Below are 18,870 nucleotides of genomic sequence, written 5' to 3'. Positions count from 1 at the left end.
CCTCCATGATTTTGGGTGGCCTTTAGGAAGTTTACTCATGAAGGATGGCAATTGGATTGTAGAGCAACAGTGTGTCTCTGGAGCTGGGTCAGGAAAGCTGTGTATGCATTTTGCTTGTGTACACACACACACACACACACACGTATCTGGTACATATGTAAGCTTTCGATAGAATGCCCCTTATTCAAGCTTTTGTACTTTAACCATATGTTTTAGTTCACTGGGTATTTTGAAACCCACTTATGTTCTTGTCCTGAAATCATTTAGAAAAGTTATCTTAGGAAGTTGGGTTCAACATGTTTAGAAAAAGTAGAAAGTTGTCTTAAATCCATGTATTCCACTCCACTCCATCCATTCACCAAGAAAACCCTCGACAGCTGGGCCTGCATGGAGTGGTTATATTTCAAGGTTTTTCACAGGGGTTACAATATGACAGTCCCCACCCTACCAGGCACAGGATAACAGTAGGGACTTAGACAGCAGCACCCCAGTTCTCATCTCTTCAGCCTGAGCCGTCACATGCTATCAGTCTTCTAACTTGCCTCTGGGCCCTAAGCCAGGGCTGGGGCAGAGAAACAGGGACAAAGAAATGGGTTACATTGCCACCTGAGAGACCTCAGAGGGGGGAGGACCCAGCCTTAGTTTTCCTCTTCCCAAGTGCAAAATGTGTAAACAGTAAACGGAAAGTAAAAGTGCAGTCTTAAGTGGATCCTCTCCTGCCCTCCCCCCCCACCCAGTGTTTAAAGGGGTAGACAGTGTAGAGACAAGCCTGGCTTTTCTATTGCCTAGTTGCTTGCTGAACATAAGGAATGGTGTGAAGCAAGAAGGGACCAGTTTACTTTCCTTGTAGCTCTAGGGTGTTACTTGGAATCATTCAGTTCTACAGCTGCCAGAGTCCCTAGAACTTACTCGGTAGTTGGTCAGGGGGGGGTCCTTCATTATCAAGCCTGACTTAAGGCTAAGAAAGCCCCATCTATCTGTTGATTATGTGGCGCATATATATTATTTATATAAATATTTCTCTATGTACAAGGAATAAGAGTGTCTTTCATGGAGGAAGGGAGGCTGGGGGCCGCAAGGCATCAATGCTGTTGGAGTTGTCCAATTCAGTGCTGTCACAGTCTGAGTCCTCAGGATTGGGGCCCTGTGAGGAAGAGTAGAAATGCAGTGAGGTGGGGGGAGCCCAGCATCTCTCAGCGTTACAGATTCCTTCAGGGCCCCTCAGGGGGTGCTTTTAGTTTAGTGCTGAAGGGTTTTTATCTTACTGCTTACAGGCTCAGGTCATGACAGACTCCTTTCTTGGGATACTTTGCTGATGACAGTTTGTGGTTGCCATACAAGTTAAAACATTGGATACAATACTGCTCTGAACTGTCTCAAATTCTATTTATATAGATATTTGTTTTCATTGATATGGAAGGAAGAAACTTGAGTAGTTTGAAGACTAAATACTAAATATCTCTTGCTAGCCTGTTTGTCTTCCTTAAAGGTTCTCAAACGACTCCCAGTTCATGGTCAGTATCTGGTTGTTTCACTTAACTCACCTGCTCACCTCTGAGTAGATCCTGGTGTTGAATGGGCAAGGAGCTGGTTTCAGGGTCAGGGACCACCTCTGAAGCAGGTGGGTCCAGTGGGATTTCTGAGCCCTGGGAGCACATGTCATCAGACCTTTCATCTGGCCGTTCATCGGTGTTGGTACTGCCAACTTCTGGTGTACCGCTGGGAGAAGGCTCACTAGCTGTACCTTCCTCCACATCTGATGGGTTCTCTGAGCTGAAGGTAGATAGTGACTGACGCATGTTCGGGCCCTGAGGCCACCTAAACATTGAGGCAAGGTTACAGTGTGGTCCTTTTTACAGTTCCCAAAGGAAACTGCCATCCAACCAGCACTCACCTCTGACTTGGGGGCAACTCAACTTCACTGTCCACCTCTCCTTCCTCCTCTTCAGATGAGATACCACGTTTCTATAGTAGAGATGGGTGTGTGTATGTGTGTGTGTGTAACACATTCAAAAATGGCAAGAAGTCATTAAGAATTGGGGAAAGGCATACATAGTTGGGTGGGGTTACAGCACGTGGACTGCTAGGGAGAGTAAGGACAGGGGGAAGGGAGAGAGGAACCTCCCCATACTTTACCTGACTTCGAGTCACAGCAGCCCTGTACAGCAGTGCAGCTGGGGTCAAGTGCTGGGACCCAGCCCGGCTTCCTCCCCGGCCTGCAGTCCCTTCCCTTCCAGTTCCCAGCAGCCCCACACCTTCACCAGGTCCTACTGGTGGAGGTGGTTCCCCTTTGGCCCCCCCAGGTGAGTCTGGGCTGGTGGAACCAGGAGCCGATCCCTCACTTGGAGGAGTATCGCCCTGGGGTGGAGGAGGTGAGCCAGGATCCCGAGCTCCCCCTGTGGCTCCTCGGCCTCGGGCTCCCAGTGCTGCTGATAGAAGATCTGGGGATGATGATGACATCTTTCGCAGTAGAAGGTCATGGTGGAGTCCACGGAGAGCAGGGGGGCAGGCATCCCAAGCTGAAGGGCCCACTCCTAGGCCCCCTGGGCTTCCTAGTCCTCCAGGCTCATGGGGTGGCAAAGTTGCTCGAAGCCCAGGCAGGTCTCCACAGCTGCCCTTGGCACTGGCTTTTCGGTGACGGGTCTTGCCACGACGACTCCTTCCTGGCGAAGGGGGGCCCTTAGGACACCCAGGAAGCCCGACTCCACTTAGGGCTGCATCTAGTTTAGGTAGCAAAGACTCTGTCTTGAGAATATCTGGCCTGGTAGTGGAGGGAAAGTACAAGATTGAGGTTAACAATGATAAATGGTCCCCAGTAACAATACACATTGCCTTGCCAGTGTCCCTCCTGCATATGTGAGCCTCAGTCCTCTCTGGGTCTTACCTTTTGCTGTGGGGTGACAGTTTCTGTGGCACATTCCTTTTCTTGATAAGCTTCTCCATCGTGTTTCCATGTAGGAGCCCTCGGGAAGGGTGTGACTTCAGGAGACCTGGACACCTCCTTTCCAAAGCCTGCTCTCTCCTGAAAATCCAGACACCTTGTTAGGTCTCCCAAGTTGGGCAGCTTCATGAAAATCAATGATGGAGTATGTTAAGGGGTCCGTTACCTGAGCAGCTCCCTTTCTTTGAGTTCCAGCTGCAACATGAGGGCGTTCAGTTCCATGTACAGGTTGTTGGCTCTTTCCAGCTTCCGTTCGTAGTGCTCCCTGATGTCCAGGGCATGCCTGAAAGGGCAGATGATTTTTGTGCCGTGAACTGGGTTTACCTGCTGGGTCCACTATGGCAGCAGGTAAACCCAGTTCCTATCATTTATAGATTATCTTTCCTAAGTAGGCACATACCTGAGCTCCTCCCTTCTTCGCATCACCAGCTCCTCCTCGAGGCGGTGCAGACACGTTCCTTCTGACTTAATCTTTTCAAAGTGCAGTTTCACTTCTTCCCGCCACTCTGCCTAGGGATGGAGAGACGTGGGGTGAGTGGTGAGAGCCATGTCTCGGGGAATGTTGCCTGCGCCACCAGGGTTGGAGTAAGAGGAATGGGGACACATGTCCAAGAGAACTCATTCATTTCAGTCACATTTTCTGGCCCCATCAAAGGCTCTGCCATGTCTGTAAAGTCAGTGACCCATTGTTTTTCCACCCACAGCACACCTGGGACTTAAAGTAAGTTTCTTGGGGTGTGGAGAGCACATCCGCTGAGGCGATGTCCAGGTGAAGTAAGATCTGTCGGAATGATGGGCGGTTTCGTGGTTTGCTATTCCTATAAGGAATGGAGTTGGTAAAATTTCAGGGGTGGGGAGGAATTACAAAGGAGCCAGAGCCCTCTTTCAAGTGAGTCATGAGACCACCTGTTAGGTTTCCTTAGTATTTCGGAGCTATTTGACCTAATATTTTCTGTATGCCCAAATAAAACCCTTTTGGTGGCAGGTTGTGGTGGCATAATCTTTAATCCTCGTCTACATATTTATTTCCATACCAGCCAGGCATACACCTGCAAAAACAAATTTTAAATGACTCCATCAAAGGAAACACTTTGGGAATGGCAGTGATAGTTCAGTCTTCCTCACTGTCCTAAGGTCCTCTTGATGCTGAGCCAGTTCTGCTCAGTGATGCCTTCCTGCTTCACAGCAACCTATTAGAAAGCACTCCTACTTTCTCAGCTCAGAAACAGGTTCAAAGAGGACATCATGATGCAAGTCTGAATCTTTGTTTCCTGCTGGTCATTGTAGTTCCCTGATATATATCCTGTGTCCTGGACCTTTGAGAGATTATTAGGGAGGGAGCTTTGGCTTGCTTTCGCAATGGATTCTAGGCCTAGACATCTGGGCTCCAGGTCGTCAGTCTCTAGTTCCTCAACTTTGTCAGTGCAATCTGTCATCCTTACCAGCACTGGCGAAGCAGAATTTTAAAGCCATCTGGGCAGCTGGAGGGCACAGGCAGGTGGAGACTGTTGCTTCCTACACCCCAGATGATGGCTGAGGAGTCTACGTCTTTGTAGGGAATCTCTCCAGTCAGTAGTTCCCATAGCACCACCCCAAAGGACCTAAGGACAAGAGGACATCATTTGGGAAGATTCCCTCCAGAGGTCCTGGTTACTGCAGACCTGTATGACTTCCCTGTAAAAAAATTTTTTTTTGAGACAGGGCTTCTCTGTGGCTTTGGAGCCTGTCCTGGAACTCACTCTGTAGACCAGGCTGGCCTCGAACTCACAGAGATCTGCCTGCCTCTGCCTCCCAAGTGCTGGGATTAAAGGCCTGCGCCACCACCACTTGATTTCCATATAAGTTCTTAAAGTACCACCCTGGTGCTTACCAGATGTCAACCTTCTCAGACACAGGCTCATTGCGTATCACCTCAGGGGCCATCCAGGCCACTGTCCCTGCAAAGGACATCTTCGTGCTCTTGTCACTCAGCTCCTTGGAAGTGCCAAAATCTGAGATCTTCACTACATCGTCGTATGTGATTAGCATGCTGGTAAAAAGTATAGTTAGCCAGGATCCATATCCCTCCATAGCCCCATTTAACTGATGTCACTGTTTTTATGATATTGTTTGGGACACCTAAAGTTGAAAAAGGCTCACCACAGTCCTCCAAAGGACTGTTGCTTGATGGACTTCTCAGAACCTAAAATATAGGCGTATGCGCCCTGCCACAGGTAGGCCACTTACATGCACATCAGCTTGCTTTCTTACTCACTTGGGGGATTTAAGGTCTCTGTGGATGATCTTGTGCAGGTGCAGGTAATTCATGCCACCAGCGATGCCCATAGACCAGTCAACCAGCAAGGAAGGCGTGACAGGGCGGCCAGCCCTGAGCACCTCATATAGCTGGCCTTGGGCGCAGAATTCCATAAGGATGCAGTAGCAGGGAGCCTGTGTGCAAACACCCCTGGGGGCCAGACAGGTAAAGTTCATTATGTAGCTGGAACCTACATTCCCACCCGGACCATTTGGGGTCTCTTTTGAGAAAGAATGGGAGTGGAGTTGTGGGGCTTAGCATGGTGTTCCCAGACCCTGCCGTGGAACTCACTTGAAAGTGATGATGTTGGGGTGCTTCAGCTTTCGCAGATGCTTGATGTCGGTCTCCTTGAGGTCTCGAACCTTCTTCACAGCCACTTCCTCCCCATGGAAGCGACCCAGGAAAACAGCACCCTGAGCCCCTGAGCCTACCCACTGCAGGTCCAGGATTTCCTCAAAGGGGACTTCCCAAAGATCTGTGGGTAGGAGGCACAGTGCCACAGGCTCAGAAAGGGCAGCACTGAAGGCCCTGTGAGACACTCAAGGGTTGGGTGAATATGTCAGTGATGAGACAACGTAGGCCGAAAAGAGATAATTGGGGTGGCCTTGTAGAAAGCTGGGTGGACCTAGGGGTGTGGCTAATTTTGTAGAGCACTTAGCCAGCATGTATAAAACCTAGGATTCCTGGGTTCAGTGGAAGAAAATAATGATGAGCCAAGGATTCAGCTGTGCAGTAAAGCACTTGTCTAACATGTGTTTAATCCCAGTGCTTGAAAAGATGTAAAGGGAAAACCTGTGTAGGTGGGTAGTAGAGAGGGAAAGGGGATGGGTAAGTTTGGTGGCACTGTTGAAGGGAATAGCGGGTACTTTTCAGGGACCTGGGCTACCTTCCTGCTGTTGCTTGTGTTCTGTGGAGTAGGCTTTGCCAATCATTGTCCAGACAGGGCGCAGGCAGCCAAAGAGACCTTCAAGGAAGCCACTGCCACTCTGGCACTGCAGTCGCACCTCATCAGCTCGAACTCTGGATGCTCGACTCTCAGGTGACCCAGTAGCTCCCCCTGGCCCGCCTGTATCCTGCTCATGTAGCTGCAGCACACTATTGGCAAAAGGCTCTGGGGGAGGCTCTCCACCTGGGGAGGGGCTGGGCCCTCCCCCACCCTGTCCACCCAGAGGCACAACGTCTCGAAGTACACATTGGGTAGGAGTCAGGTCCTTCTCCGGGGTGCAGTCTGAAGTGTCTGCATCCAGCTTGCGCATGGAAGCCTCACTCAGAGTAGACACAAAACCCCCAAAGGAAGGGGAAGGTGTTCGGGTCTCATGGAGGCAAGCCATGGCCTCTGGAGCCAGGTGTGCTGAGCAGCGGGCCCTGTGAGGAATTAAGGAGGGAGGGGCCGTCAGCCACAGCCACAATCTAGCTTATAGTAGTACCTAGCTAGAGTTGACCTGAGTATCATTCTCAGTCCCCTATGGGAAACCTAATTCAGTTGAGTTTCCTCTTGGTATCAGTGATACAATACTCTGGTATGCAGTAATATACTTGAGTATCATCAAGCAAAGAGAAGTAACAAACCCACTCAGGTGCTGGTTAAAGTAAAAGAAGCCAGGTGGTGGCAGCACACACTTTTACGCTCAGCACTTGGGAGGCAGAGGCAGGTGGATCTCTGTGAGTTCAAGACCAGCCTGGTCTACAGAGTGAGTTCCAGGGCAGCCTCCAAAGCCAGAGAAAAAAATTAAATAGCTCAGTGGGTAAAAAGTGCTGTGCAAGCCTGGAGACCTGAGTCCCTCAGTGGAAGGAGACAGCCAGATCCCAAAAGTCAACCTAGCCTCCACCTGTGCACTAGACACACATGCCAACAAAAGTTTTTTTCAGTATCAAACCCCAAGGCTACAGTAATAGAATATAAAGAACTCAGCATGTATAAGGTACTGGACCCAACTCACTGCTGCAAAAGAAAAAGCAGTGGTGGTGTGAACAAGGTTTCACCATCCAACATTTAATACTTGAGTGCCTGGGTTTCCTGCCCAACACTGCAAAACCAAATACAAAAGTAAGGGCTGGAGTAAGCACTTAAGAGCACTTGCTGGTTTTGCAGAGAACCTGGCTTTGGTTCTTAGAATCTACTTCATGGCTAACAACATTTGAAATTCCAGTTCTAGGAGATCCAAAACATTCTTCTGGCCTTCCCAGTCATTCACTGTACATACATGGTGCACTCGCATAAATACAGGTAGAAACCAATACACAATAAATCTGTGAAAAAAAAATTTATAGTAGCACTTGGGAGGCAGGGCCTGGTGGATCTGAACCCCACGGTTTGTATAGTGAGACTAACAAAGCAGCTGCAATAATAGTTCCTCTATGCTATGGAATTGTCATTAACCCTTGCAGCACCCATTCTTGTCAGCTGAGGTTCTGTTACAGATGTCATGAGTCACTTTTTTTTTTCTTTTGTTTACAACGTCTCAGGATATAGGTCTGGCTGTCCTGGAACTCTATGTAGTCCAACCTTGCCTTAAACTTAACAGAGATCTGCCTGTCTCTATCTCCCTAGTGCTAAGATTAAAGGTATGTGCCACTAAACCCAGCCTGTGTTTCAGACACTTTTAGCTGGATCTCAAGCTCAGGCACACACCTAAACCTCCGTCATGTTGAATCATACATGGCACTAGTAGGATTTTACACTCAGATGTTTTTGGCATTCCCTAGTCAACAGTCACTAAAACCTTCTCAGGAACACTCAATTCAGGACATACATCTGGGTCCTTCTCTCTTCTCTATGCTTACAGGTATCAACCACTCAGTTCTCTCCAATGGAATGTGATCATGTCCAGAACCATAACCACAGAGCTGTGCTATCCCTTCATATCATCTCAGCTGGCAAGGGAGGGGGGTTATCTCTGGGGCTGGTGTGAGGCTAAGGCCTTCAGCTTCATTCTCCAGCCCTACCTTCACCAGCTGCTTTCTGGAAGTCAAAAGAGGGCTCTTCTCTTTTTTCATTTCCTTATCATCCTGTTCCCTAGGTCCCCAAACCAAGATCCAGCTTTCTAGGCAACAGAAATATATGTTCCAGTTCATAGCTGTGTGCTTATTTGTGTGCTATTTAAATAGCACCATTAAAATGACAAGTCTAGACCAGGTGGTGGTGCACACCTATAATTCCAGCACTAGGGAGGCAGAGGCAGACAGATCTCTGAGTTTGAGGCCAGAGTGAGTTCTGAGACAGCCAGGGCTACACAGAGAAGCCTTGTCTGGAAAAAACAATGGATGGATTGAGGATGTGACTGAGTTTGATAGAGTACTTGTCTAAAATGCAAAAGGCACTGGGCTGCATAAATCTGGGCAAGGCACACAGGCCTATAACCTAGCACTTAGTGGCGGAGGCAAGAGATCAGACATTCAATATCATCCTTGGCTAAGTAGTGAATCTGAGGCCAGCCTGAGCTACATAAGAATCTGTCTCCAAAAATTCAGCTGGGCCTAGTGGTATAAGAGTCACAGGGAAGAGTATCTATCCTGACCTTGATGCCAGTCTACCTCAGAGAAAGAGAGAGAAACCAAAATGCCACACAAATAGGCACAGCTCCTGGGTCTAGTCCCTAGCTGGCACTATAGAAACAATAGCAACAAACTCTAAATTTTACATTTGATTCAGGAAAATTATAGCTGAGTCCCAACTTCTCCAGTTATACATAGAGCAGAACTAGCTAGCATTCAGGCACAGCAAACTCTCCCAACTTTTCAGACTTCCTTTAGAACTTGACACCAAGAGTCATACTGTTCTCCCAGCCCCATTTTTTTTTTTTTGGGCAGGGTTTCTCTGTGGCTTTGGAGGCTGTCCTGGCACTAGCTCTTGTAGACCAGGCTGGTCTCCAACTCACAGAGATTCGCCTGCCTCATTAAAGGCGTGCGCCACCAATGCCCGGCCCAGCCCAGCCCCATAGGATGAGGAATGGGGTTTCCTGATCAAGATCCCTCTCATGGCTCCTGAGACAAGTCTTTGAGTCCCTGAAGCCATCTGGGAGTGAACTACAGTGTGTAGGGGATGCTGTGGAGGGTTATCTATGCTCAGAGCTGATGTACAAATAAAGGACATTTGGAAAACTGACAGTCTCAGCTGGCCTAACACCATTTGCAGTCCTTTTTCTTGAAGACTCACTGGGTAGGTTCAGGATCTGCACAGGTAACAAGCACCTCTATTTATCCTGTGACTACCACACTTGAAAATCCTACCTGCTAGGCTGGTTAAAAGTTTAGTTGGACCAGCCGGGCGTTGGTGGCACACACCTTTAATCCCAGCACTCGGGAGGCAGAGGCAGGCGGATCTCTGTGAGTTCGAGGCCAGCCTGGTCTACAAAGTGAGTTCCAGGAGAGCCTCCAAAGCCACAGAGAAACCCTGTCTCGAAAAACCAAAAAAAAAAAAAAAAGGTTTAGTTGGACCAAGCAGTGGTGGCACACACCTTTAACTTCAGCACTTGGGAGGCAGGGGCAGGCGAATCTCTTGAGTTTGAGGCCAGTTTTGTCTACAAAGAGTTCCAGGACAGCCAAGACTGTTACACAGAGAAACCCTGCACATACATGGTGGCTCAACCACCTGTAACCACAGTTCTAGGGGATCCAATAGGCACCCACTCAGTGCACATACATGAATGCAAGCAAAATATTCATAAAGTTCAATAAATCTAAAAAAATTAAGTATTAAATATTACATATTGTCATTCTGTTTTCTCTAGTCCTGTTACTGCTTTAGTTGAAGCCTCATTAGCTGTCAGAACCTGGCCTAGGACAAATGCCTCTTAGGTTCTCTCTTAATTTCCCATTCAGCTTCTGAAAGATCCAGAGCATAAAACTCATCAGCCCTGTCTGTGCTTCAGATCCCTTAGCGACTCCCTTCTGTTGATAGCCGGGCCACCCGAGGCACTAAGCTATATCAGGACTCTGAATTAAGGTGTCCAAAGACAATGTGAGCTTTTCAGAAAGTTACTATTATGTTAGCCTTTAGTATAAAGTGTACTGCTGCAATTAACCCTCAACACAATGTGACACTAAGGAACCAACGCTGGGGAATGTGGCTCAGCTGGTAGAGTACTTGTGTAGCAAGGAAGAAGCCCTGAGTTCAGTCTCCAACAGCACACACCAGTTTCCTAGCATGCAATGAGAGGACCACAAGTTCAAGATTATCTCTGGCTTCAGTGTGAGTTTTGGGCCAGCATGGGCTACAGAGTGAAACTTTGTTTTTAAAATAAACAGCTGGGCATGGTGGCATATTTCTTTAATGCCAGCACTCCACAGGAAGGCTGGTATCTATGAGTTTGAGGCCAGCCTGGTCTACAAAGTGAGTTCCAGAACATCCAGGGCTGTTACACAGAGAAACCTTCTGTCTCCAAAAACAAAATAAAAAAACAGAAAGCCCATAAACTACAGGGATACGGTGATTCCTAGCACAAGACCTGCACAATATTGGATATGTCGACATGCAGTCCTGGGGTATAGAGGGCTCTCAGTACCACAACACTTTTCCTCCCTCTGGCCCTCTGTTACTGAGACTATAAATGTAGCTAATGATAAATGCAGCTAAATGATAAATGCTGAGGACAGGAAAAAACATTCTTTGATGGCATACCCACTGGTAAGATGCCCATGCTACTGTAAATTAACTGGAATTTAGGCTATTAGCAAACCTAATTAAACTCCGGGTCACAAAAAAAGTGACAATGGAAGGAGTATTGCTAGGGAAGGGTGTAAGTAAGAAGTGGAGGAAAATGGGACCAGGGTTATGGGGAATATGGGTGATCAAGTACATTATATACAAATATTAAAATGTCATGATAATATATGCCAAGGGGCTGGAGAGATGGCTGGGGTTAAGAGTGCTTACTGTTCTTGCAGATGATTGGAGTTCTGTTCCCAGCATTCACATGGTAGCTCACAACCCCCTGTAACTCCAGTTCCAGGGGATCCAAGGCCCTGCACACGCGAAGTGCCATAAGCTCATACAGGCTCTCACACACACATAAAAGATATGAAATGAAGAAACTAAAAATTATACAAATACAGTTGGCATTAGCACAGACACAGAAGTAATTATCTGTTGGTGGCGCCACAGCCATCAAGATTACCCCCAGGTGAGCCGTTTATCCCTTTTTGTCTTCCAAGCCTCACTTTCACCCGTAAGTCTCCCGTGCAGTCTCAACCCTGTCTAGTTAATGCCCTTCTGAGTGGGCAAGGCCCTGAGCTTCCAGCTTCGAGGCTCGTTGCCACCTGAATTGGCTGCTCTACCCTCCCAGGACAGCACATGCCCTGTGTTATCTCTCAGTTGCCTGAATCCTCAGGACAGCGTGGCATAAGGCATTATTAGTTCTCTTATAGTCTAGAGAAAACCGAGGTCAGGAAATCAGGAACCACAGCCTCTGAACTGCCAACATATCCCACGAAATTTGCGGCTTCGAGAGCGAGGTTGTCTACGATAACATAAATTACAAACACACACCAGCCTGTAGACACACAGGAGAATTTCCTGCAAACGACCCCAAGGTTTCTGCCTCTCTCACCGCGGTCCCAAGGCTGGGGCTCTCGCATGCTCTCGGCCCACCTGCTGGACCGCCGGGCCACCAGTGACCGCACCACCACAAGCCGAGTGGAAGAGGTTACGGCCACAGCTCCCCCTCCCCTGCGGATCTCCTTTCCCGACAGTCACGTGGCGCGGGGCTGGGGGCGCGGCGGTAGGAGGGGTCCAGGAGGGGAGAAGAGAGCACAGCCGGCTGGGGGAAGGGCTGGGCGCTGCGGCGTAACCATGACGACTGGGCCCGTGAAGTCACCGGGACAAGATTAGCCTAGGGTCACGTGAACCGGGGACGGAGGAGGGGCCCCGCCGGAGCCCGCCCCTGACCTGGGCAGGCTCAAGAGTGGAGGCAGTGTTGACTGCTCACAGGCAGGTGCGTGCCTCAGTGGGCCCCACGTGTGTCCCCTGAAGCCCATCTTCCTCCGACCCCCGCATGCGCAGATACTTGTACTGAGCATCTGGTGGAGGAAAAGTGAATGGCAAGGGGAGGACTCGTAGGGTTGCCTGGGGGTTCAGTACCACACAGAGGTTAAGAAATGGTGATGGGGAGAAAGGAAAGGAACACTCAAAGGAACTGGGTGCGAGACTGAGGAGGGCCTGAAAAGCTAGTTTTGGAAAACAGAACCCTGGGAAGATGGAGACGAAAAGGGGATGAAAAACACAGACAAGCTTTCCCTTTCCTAGTTTGTTTCCTATTTAGAATCTGAGTTTTACGTATCCAACCCCACAACCTTCAGGTTTTATTGGTTTTGGCATCATCTGGGTTACAGTCATGCGGAGGATGTCATCCTCAGAATCCGTTTGCAGCTCTGCCTCCCTCAGATCACACAGGGAGCCCCAGAGGGCCCTGTGGTATCCAGGGCCAGCAGCTGGGGAGAGCTGAGGAGTCATTCCACCTGCACGCCTTTTAGGGCAGTGGGAATAGCTGAAGCAGCTGGAGACGAGACCCATGCTCGGGTACCCTACCACCCCTCAGGCTAATGACAGCTCTTCTAGATTGACCTGAAAGAACATAGGGAGAGCTGAAGGCCCCCAGGGAGCCATGGTAAACGGGAGATTCCTCTTCCCAGCCAATGTCCCCCTTTCTGCTTCTTTTATTCCTGACCCACCAGCTGTGCCTCACTGTTCCCCAGCTGGGTCTTGGCGCCGGAGCTTTGTGGGTGGCAGACTAGAAGCCCCAGGCCCAGACATTCAGTCACCCTGGGGGAGGGGACCGGTCTCCCTGGCCATCAATTATGCAGCGCCTAGGGTCATAGAGTAAGGATTTCTGTCAGTCACTCTAAACTACAGGACCAAATGTGGCCTGAGGATGTGTGTCTGACTGAGGGAACAGAGTGGTCCCTCACTTTATCTACCAGTTCATTCAGGGCCCCTTCACCTACTCCTCATTCTTCTTAGGCCTGGAGGAGACAAGGCCAAGGCAGGTGAACTTTATTCTAGCTCCCTCCTGGTCTAACAACAGAACCCAACAGCTTGTCTAGTTGCCAGTCCTGGATGCTCTCTGCTCAGGTGTGCCCATCTGTCTATGCCTTGCATTCTCACACTCAACTCTCTCTTCCTGCCTGGACCTCATTTTCCTCTCAGGCTGAGAGGTTCCACCTTGGAAGACAGAAGCTGCAGAGGAGAAAGTGAGCATGACTTGGGAATCTTGGTTCTCTATCCTGAAGGCTTTGAGACCCTTGAAGGATGGAGGTTTCTGATGGAGCCCTGTTAATTATCCTTTTGACAAGACCCACAACCCTTACCTCAGAGTTCTTTCAAGATGGAAAGGACTCCCACTCTCTTAGGGACCTTGGGAAGGAGTGAAGGGGCCAGTGCTGCGTAGGGACAAAGAGCCAGCTGTGGGTTTAGAGGGAAAACAGCCATGACAGCAGCCTTGCACTAGGCCCTCGGAGGTTGACTCTCAGAGACTTCTCTCTGGCCTTAAGGGCTGAGGAGGGGTAGGAAAAGGTAGGGGAACAGTGAGCCATGCCCGCCACCTTCCTGCCTCTGCTGTCTTCCCACCTACCTAGACACAGGTCTTTCTTTGTGGATCCCAGGGAGTCAGACCAGCTCTTATCTCCAACCAGAAAAAAGGAAGACTGTCTCAGACTTTCTGACAGCCCAGGGCAATGATAATCTCAGGTGTCAGTGGTCATATGACAGTGGGCCTCTGCAAACTTCGGGGAAGGCTGAACCCTGCACCTCATCCTCATCCCCTAGCTGGTTCCCTAGGGGGTCTGTTTACTTAAGTAGTGACTCACTGAACCTCTCTTTTGATCAGCCTTGCTCAGGAAGATCACAGAAGCAGAGAGCAGGAGCAGCAAGGCCTGGGCCACAGGGTCTCCCTACAGTAAGCCAGGCCTGAAAGTGGCTGGATGTAATTAATATATACCACAGTGCTGAATTTGCAGGTTAAAATATCTGAAATGAACCATATGAGTTGAAACCTACCTGTAAACTCAGAGGCTAAGGCCAACCTACATGGTGAAACCCTGTCTTAAAAAAGGTGACAGGAGAAATTATGAGTATTTCAACTATTTTCTTCTTTAAATAAGACAAGGTCTCATATAGCCCAAGCTGGACCTGAACTCCTATTTCTCCCAAGTGCTGGGATTACAGGCATGCATCAACACACATAGTTTATCAATTCTCTTCCTTGGCTTATCTATATTATTGCAGTAATAATTTTGAGTTCCCTTTAATACAACAAAAAAGTGTTTTTATTTTACATGACTTTTTTTTTAATCGTAAAAAAGAAATGAAACTTGTGTAATGCCCATCTATTCCTGTCCCTCTCCTAGGCTTGGGGGAGCCACAGGCTTCAGGACCAACAGAGGTCCTGTTGGGACGCCATTCCTGCTTTTGATCGGCTGGGTGCCCTGCAGTATGAGATCTGCTAACAAAGCTGGTTTTGCATCTAAGGGGCAGTGGCACCTATGTCAGTTTACAAGCTGCCTGGGTAAGAGCACAGGCCTTGCTCCAGTCACATGATGACTCCTTTTTGTTTGTTTTGAGAGAGACAGGCTCTCCCTATGTAGCCCCTGCTATTCCTAAAGTTAGAAATCTGCCTGCCTCTGCATCCTGAGTCCTAGGATTAAAGGTGTTTGCTTTCTTGTTGTGCCAGACTCAGACTTTTCATCTTCCTTGCATTATTGGTTATGTGGCAGACTGGCTAACTGGTCTTGAATAACTAACTCATTTCAGTCTCTTTATACCTAACGCTGAGATAACAGCATAACTTAATGGTATTATACAAATTATTGAGGTAATCAGAAGCTCTTGGCACTAGGGATCCTCTCTATAAACAACAGTCAGGATGTTTCAGACAAAGTACAAAGAATTTTTTCTTAAGTCACCCAGACTGGCCTTGAACTTGCTATGTAGTTAAATACGACCATGAACTCCTGACCGTCCTGTCTTTACCACCCATTGTAGGATAAGGGAAGTGAATCACCACACCAAAGCTTTACCCAGTGCTAGAGATCAATCTCAGGCTTTGTTTATGGCTTCTTCCATGCATGTTTGTTAGGAACCCTACCAACTGAGCCACACTCCCAGATACGAAGTTCTTTCTTTTTAGTTTTTTGAGACAGATTCTATACGTAGCCTCAGCTGCCCTGAAACTTGTTATGTACACCAGGTTGACCTTAAACTGGTGTCCACCTGCCTCCACTGTGCACCAGCCACCACACTCAATTCTTGCTCCCTTTACCTCCTCAAAACAAGAGGTAATACCGAAGATACAGGAAGAAAGGAGACGGAGAAACAACAGCTGAAAAAAAAATACAAAGGAAAATGCAGTCTGCCAGGTACAGACCTCAAAAGCCCAGCTATTTAGGAGGCAAAGGCAAGAGGATTTAGAGTTCAAGCCCTGACTGGGCAACTTAGTGGCACTGTGTCTCAAAATAAAACTTGTAGAAAAAGAAGTTGATGGTGTTGTTTGGTGGTAGAGAGCTTGCCCAGAATGTGTAAGGCCCCGGGATCAATCCCTAATGCATGAAGAAACAAGCTGAGGGGCGGGGGCTCCGTCCCGGAGCTGCTCCTCCACAGCCATGTTGCCACTCTCCAATGGACACATGACCAGGCTTTCTGGGAGCAAGTGGATAAACTCTCCCCAAGCCACCATGTCCTCTGCTGGCATCCTTTCAACAGATTACTCGCACCCATGCAAGGACTCCCAGAAAAGCTGCGTCCCCAGTTTTCTTACTCCTTAGGCATGGATAGCAGAAGCAGAAGTGTGTGCTAGAATTCGGGGCTTCGATCATCTTACCACCACGCCTCCCCTGGATGCATCTTCAGAGCACTGACTGCCTTTCGGAGGGCTTTTGCCACTGTGATGAAGCCTAGGAAATCCTGGGCCACACCTCTTCTACCAATGATGGAGGACTTCATGAGTGATAAACCTTGGCTAGGGCTAGCTCGGGGCCCAGACACCTTCCCCTCATTAAATGTGACACGAAAGGAAGAAGGGCTCTTGAACTTGGAAACTTCAATCTCTGGACCCAAGGCCCAGGGAGCACTGGGTTCGTTCCTTCCCAAATCCTTGCAGCTGTTGTAAGCTTAGGATGACCCTCTGGTTGGAAACCAGAGCTCCCAGAACCATGGAGGCAGCCCAGAGAATTGCAAGAGAGGAGGTTTAGCGTGAGGCACCCGCTTGACTGCAGGCCTCAAGTGCTTGCTCTCCTGCTTGAAAGCCAAAGAGGCAGCAAATAGAGACCTGCAGGACTCCTCCCTCCATTCCTACTACTGCTTATGGAGCCTGCCCTCAGCCAAAGCCTTAGCCATCAAGGTTGTAAGCCAAGGAGTTTGGTGAGTGTGTGAGAAAAGGGAGGGCCTTTCTGAAGCACCTGACCTGGGAAATGGGTTAGGGAAGCCAGAGGAGAGAGCAGGCTAGAGAGAGAAAGCCACATGCAAATGGGGGAGGGTGCAACAGCTGGATGGTAGGGAATGCCACAGCTGCAGATTAGAGGCATTACAGATGGAAGGGGAGAGAACCCCGCCAGGGCATGCAGGAATGGGTGCAGTCTAATTTTCAGGTGGAGCATGAGAGCTGCAGGTGTGGGGGAGGGGGGCAGTGGGAACATTAGGCCTTGCCCTTCCTTTCCTTCCCTGGAGAGGGCCACGACTCTCCCTTCTCCTTCTCTGGGTCTTGAGGGTGAGGAGAAAAGAGGACGTGCTGTCCTTTGAGTCTTCCCCTGGCCACCTTCACCCCCACATAATCCACCACAGCTCAGGAGGCTCTTGGTCTCCAAGCTGGGCCGCCGCATCCCTCCGCTTCGCCCTGCTCCTTCCAATCTCCAGGCGTCGGGTCCAGGTCCCCAGTTCCTCCATCCCACAGCCTCAGCATCCGCGAGTCACCTCCCCCACCATGCCACAATTGTATCCCGACTCTCCCTCCATACAAGGATCCCAAGACCCGAACCCATTTCTGCCCCCCACCCCCACAACTCGCCCAGGCTCTCACCTCGGGGGCTCCGCGGCCGCAGCACAAAAGGCGGCGCTGCAGCAGCTCGGCTCCGGATGCTGCTCCCGCCTCCTCCTCCTCTTTCCCTCCTCCCCCCGTTGCCCTCCACCGGACCCGGGGCGCTGTCACCGGCGATGCTCGTGCGGAGCACAGGTGCTCGGGTGTCAGCCCCAGCTTTTGGCCCCCACCCCTCTACTCTAAGCCCCGTCCCCACTCGACTTGAACTCCCGCTCCTTCCAAGGCCCCCGCCCCTGGCCCCCCGGGACGGACACGCCCTGAGCGGGGGATGCTGCGCTGGAGCCGCCGGCCTCTTAAAGGAGCCCACGGCTGCCATCCGGCGCGCTCCAGGCTCGTTCCTGGCTCGCCGAGGCTCTGTGCCTCCTTCCTGGAGGTGTCCTACGGCAGTCCCACTTTGGGCCTCATGCAGATTCTGTAAGAACCGCTTGTGACCTGTCTTACAGACTCTTTCCTATACCCCGAGAGACCAGCTCCTCAGATAGCAACGCTCTGGCGTTGGTCCCTTCTCACACCAATATCGCCAGCTGGTCTGCCCTTGTCACTGCTCCAGTTTCACCCAGTTGGAATCCACTCAGTCGTAAGTCCCTTCCCACTTCAGAGCTCCTGGATGACCCCTGATTATCATTCCAAGATTCCTCACCTCCAGCCCCTTCTTAGCAAGACATATCTTCCTAGACCCATTCTTAAAACACTCGTTGAACCACGTTTTTCGTGGAATCTATCTCTTTTTTACTCTGTCCAAGGTCACAAAATTTCCTCTACATTCTGCACTCCGGTGGTATCAAGACTTTGGGGATCCAAAGTACTTGTTTACTCTGCGCGTAATTTAGTTCGCTAATTACTCCCGTGTTCTTTCAGCTGAGACTATAGAATACAGCAGAAGGTTCATCTAATGATTCTCGGGCCCTAGATTCCCGGACAGTTAAAGAAAGGTTCACTAGGGCCTATTTAAAGAGTCTGACAGGCTGCGTGAAGTTAATGAAGAGGGGCGAAGGGCAAGCCACAAAAAAAAAAAAGAAAAGCAGGTTTTTTGATACGGAGGCCCGAGGCGCCTAGGACTCAGACTGGTTCCTGGGGAGACAGCGTCTGAAAAAACTTAAACAGCCCCAGAGCTCTGGGGTGGGGGCGGCCAGGTGATGTCCACCCTCTGGGGCAGCAAAAGAAACACGCCAGCAGCCTCCTCCGCCAATTACAACCCTTCCTCAAGAAGTCGATACCTTTTCCCCCGTCCCCGCCCTCTGGGCCAAGTGACCAATCGAAAAGCGCCTTGGGAAGTCGCTCTCAGCACAGCCAATGAAACCGCGAAGCCTGCGGCGGCGACCGGATGGCGCGTGGACACCTGGGTTTTGTAGTTCTTTGAGGGTTGTAGCCCTTACCACCCCGCCCCCAGCCGCCTCCACCCCGCTAGTACGCATGCTCACAGTCTCGGCCTGGGAGGAGGCAGTGCGCAAGGAAGAAGGCGGGACGACATTAGAAAACAAAAACCACTGGTAGGCTGAGAAGCTTCCGTGGAGGATCTGCTCCTCCCAGAGGGCGGCGCAGGCGCCCGGGCGAGCCACGCGGAGAGTTGTGGGGCGGGTAGCTCGACTCCTGATGAAGACACAAGGAGT

At 50.0% G+C, this 18,870-nt stretch overlaps 1 protein-coding gene across 4 annotated transcripts; it reads right to left on the bottom strand.

Moving 5' to 3' along the window:
• Window positions 1–378: 378 nt before the first annotated feature.
• On the bottom strand, window positions 379–18,870 carry Map3k12 (mitogen-activated protein kinase kinase kinase 12). Of its 4 annotated transcripts, none has more exons than XM_040753712.1 (14): window positions 18,682–18,870; window positions 6,124–6,602; window positions 5,529–5,712; window positions 5,196–5,387; window positions 4,812–4,970; window positions 4,384–4,542; window positions 3,651–3,759; window positions 3,342–3,451; window positions 3,108–3,224; window positions 2,885–3,022; window positions 2,137–2,761; window positions 1,895–1,965; window positions 1,545–1,818; window positions 379–1,144 (listed from the first exon to the last, which is right to left on the bottom strand). In XM_040753712.1, the coding sequence occupies exons 1-14, from the start codon at window positions 18,729–18,731 to the stop codon at window positions 1,049–1,051; spliced, it is 2,763 nt and encodes a 920-aa protein (XP_040609646.1). In that variant the 5' UTR covers window positions 18,732–18,870; the 3' UTR covers window positions 379–1,048. The 4 variants fall into 4 exon arrangements, with proteins under 4 accessions (XP_040609646.1, XP_005067383.1, XP_012966773.1 ...); XM_005067326.4 differs by lacking the exon at window positions 18,682–18,870 and adding an exon at window positions 17,243–17,418; XM_013111319.3 differs by lacking the exon at window positions 18,682–18,870 and adding an exon at window positions 11,786–12,033.

This window comes from Mesocricetus auratus, unplaced genomic scaffold (genome assembly GCF_017639785.1).
Source record: "Mesocricetus auratus isolate SY011 unplaced genomic scaffold, BCM_Maur_2.0 Super-Scaffold_100010, whole genome shotgun sequence".
Classification (NCBI taxonomy): Eukaryota; Metazoa; Chordata; class Mammalia; order Rodentia; family Cricetidae; genus Mesocricetus; species Mesocricetus auratus.
The sequence above is the reverse complement of the archived record's forward strand: the minus strand, read 5'-3'. Positions and strand labels throughout refer to the sequence as shown.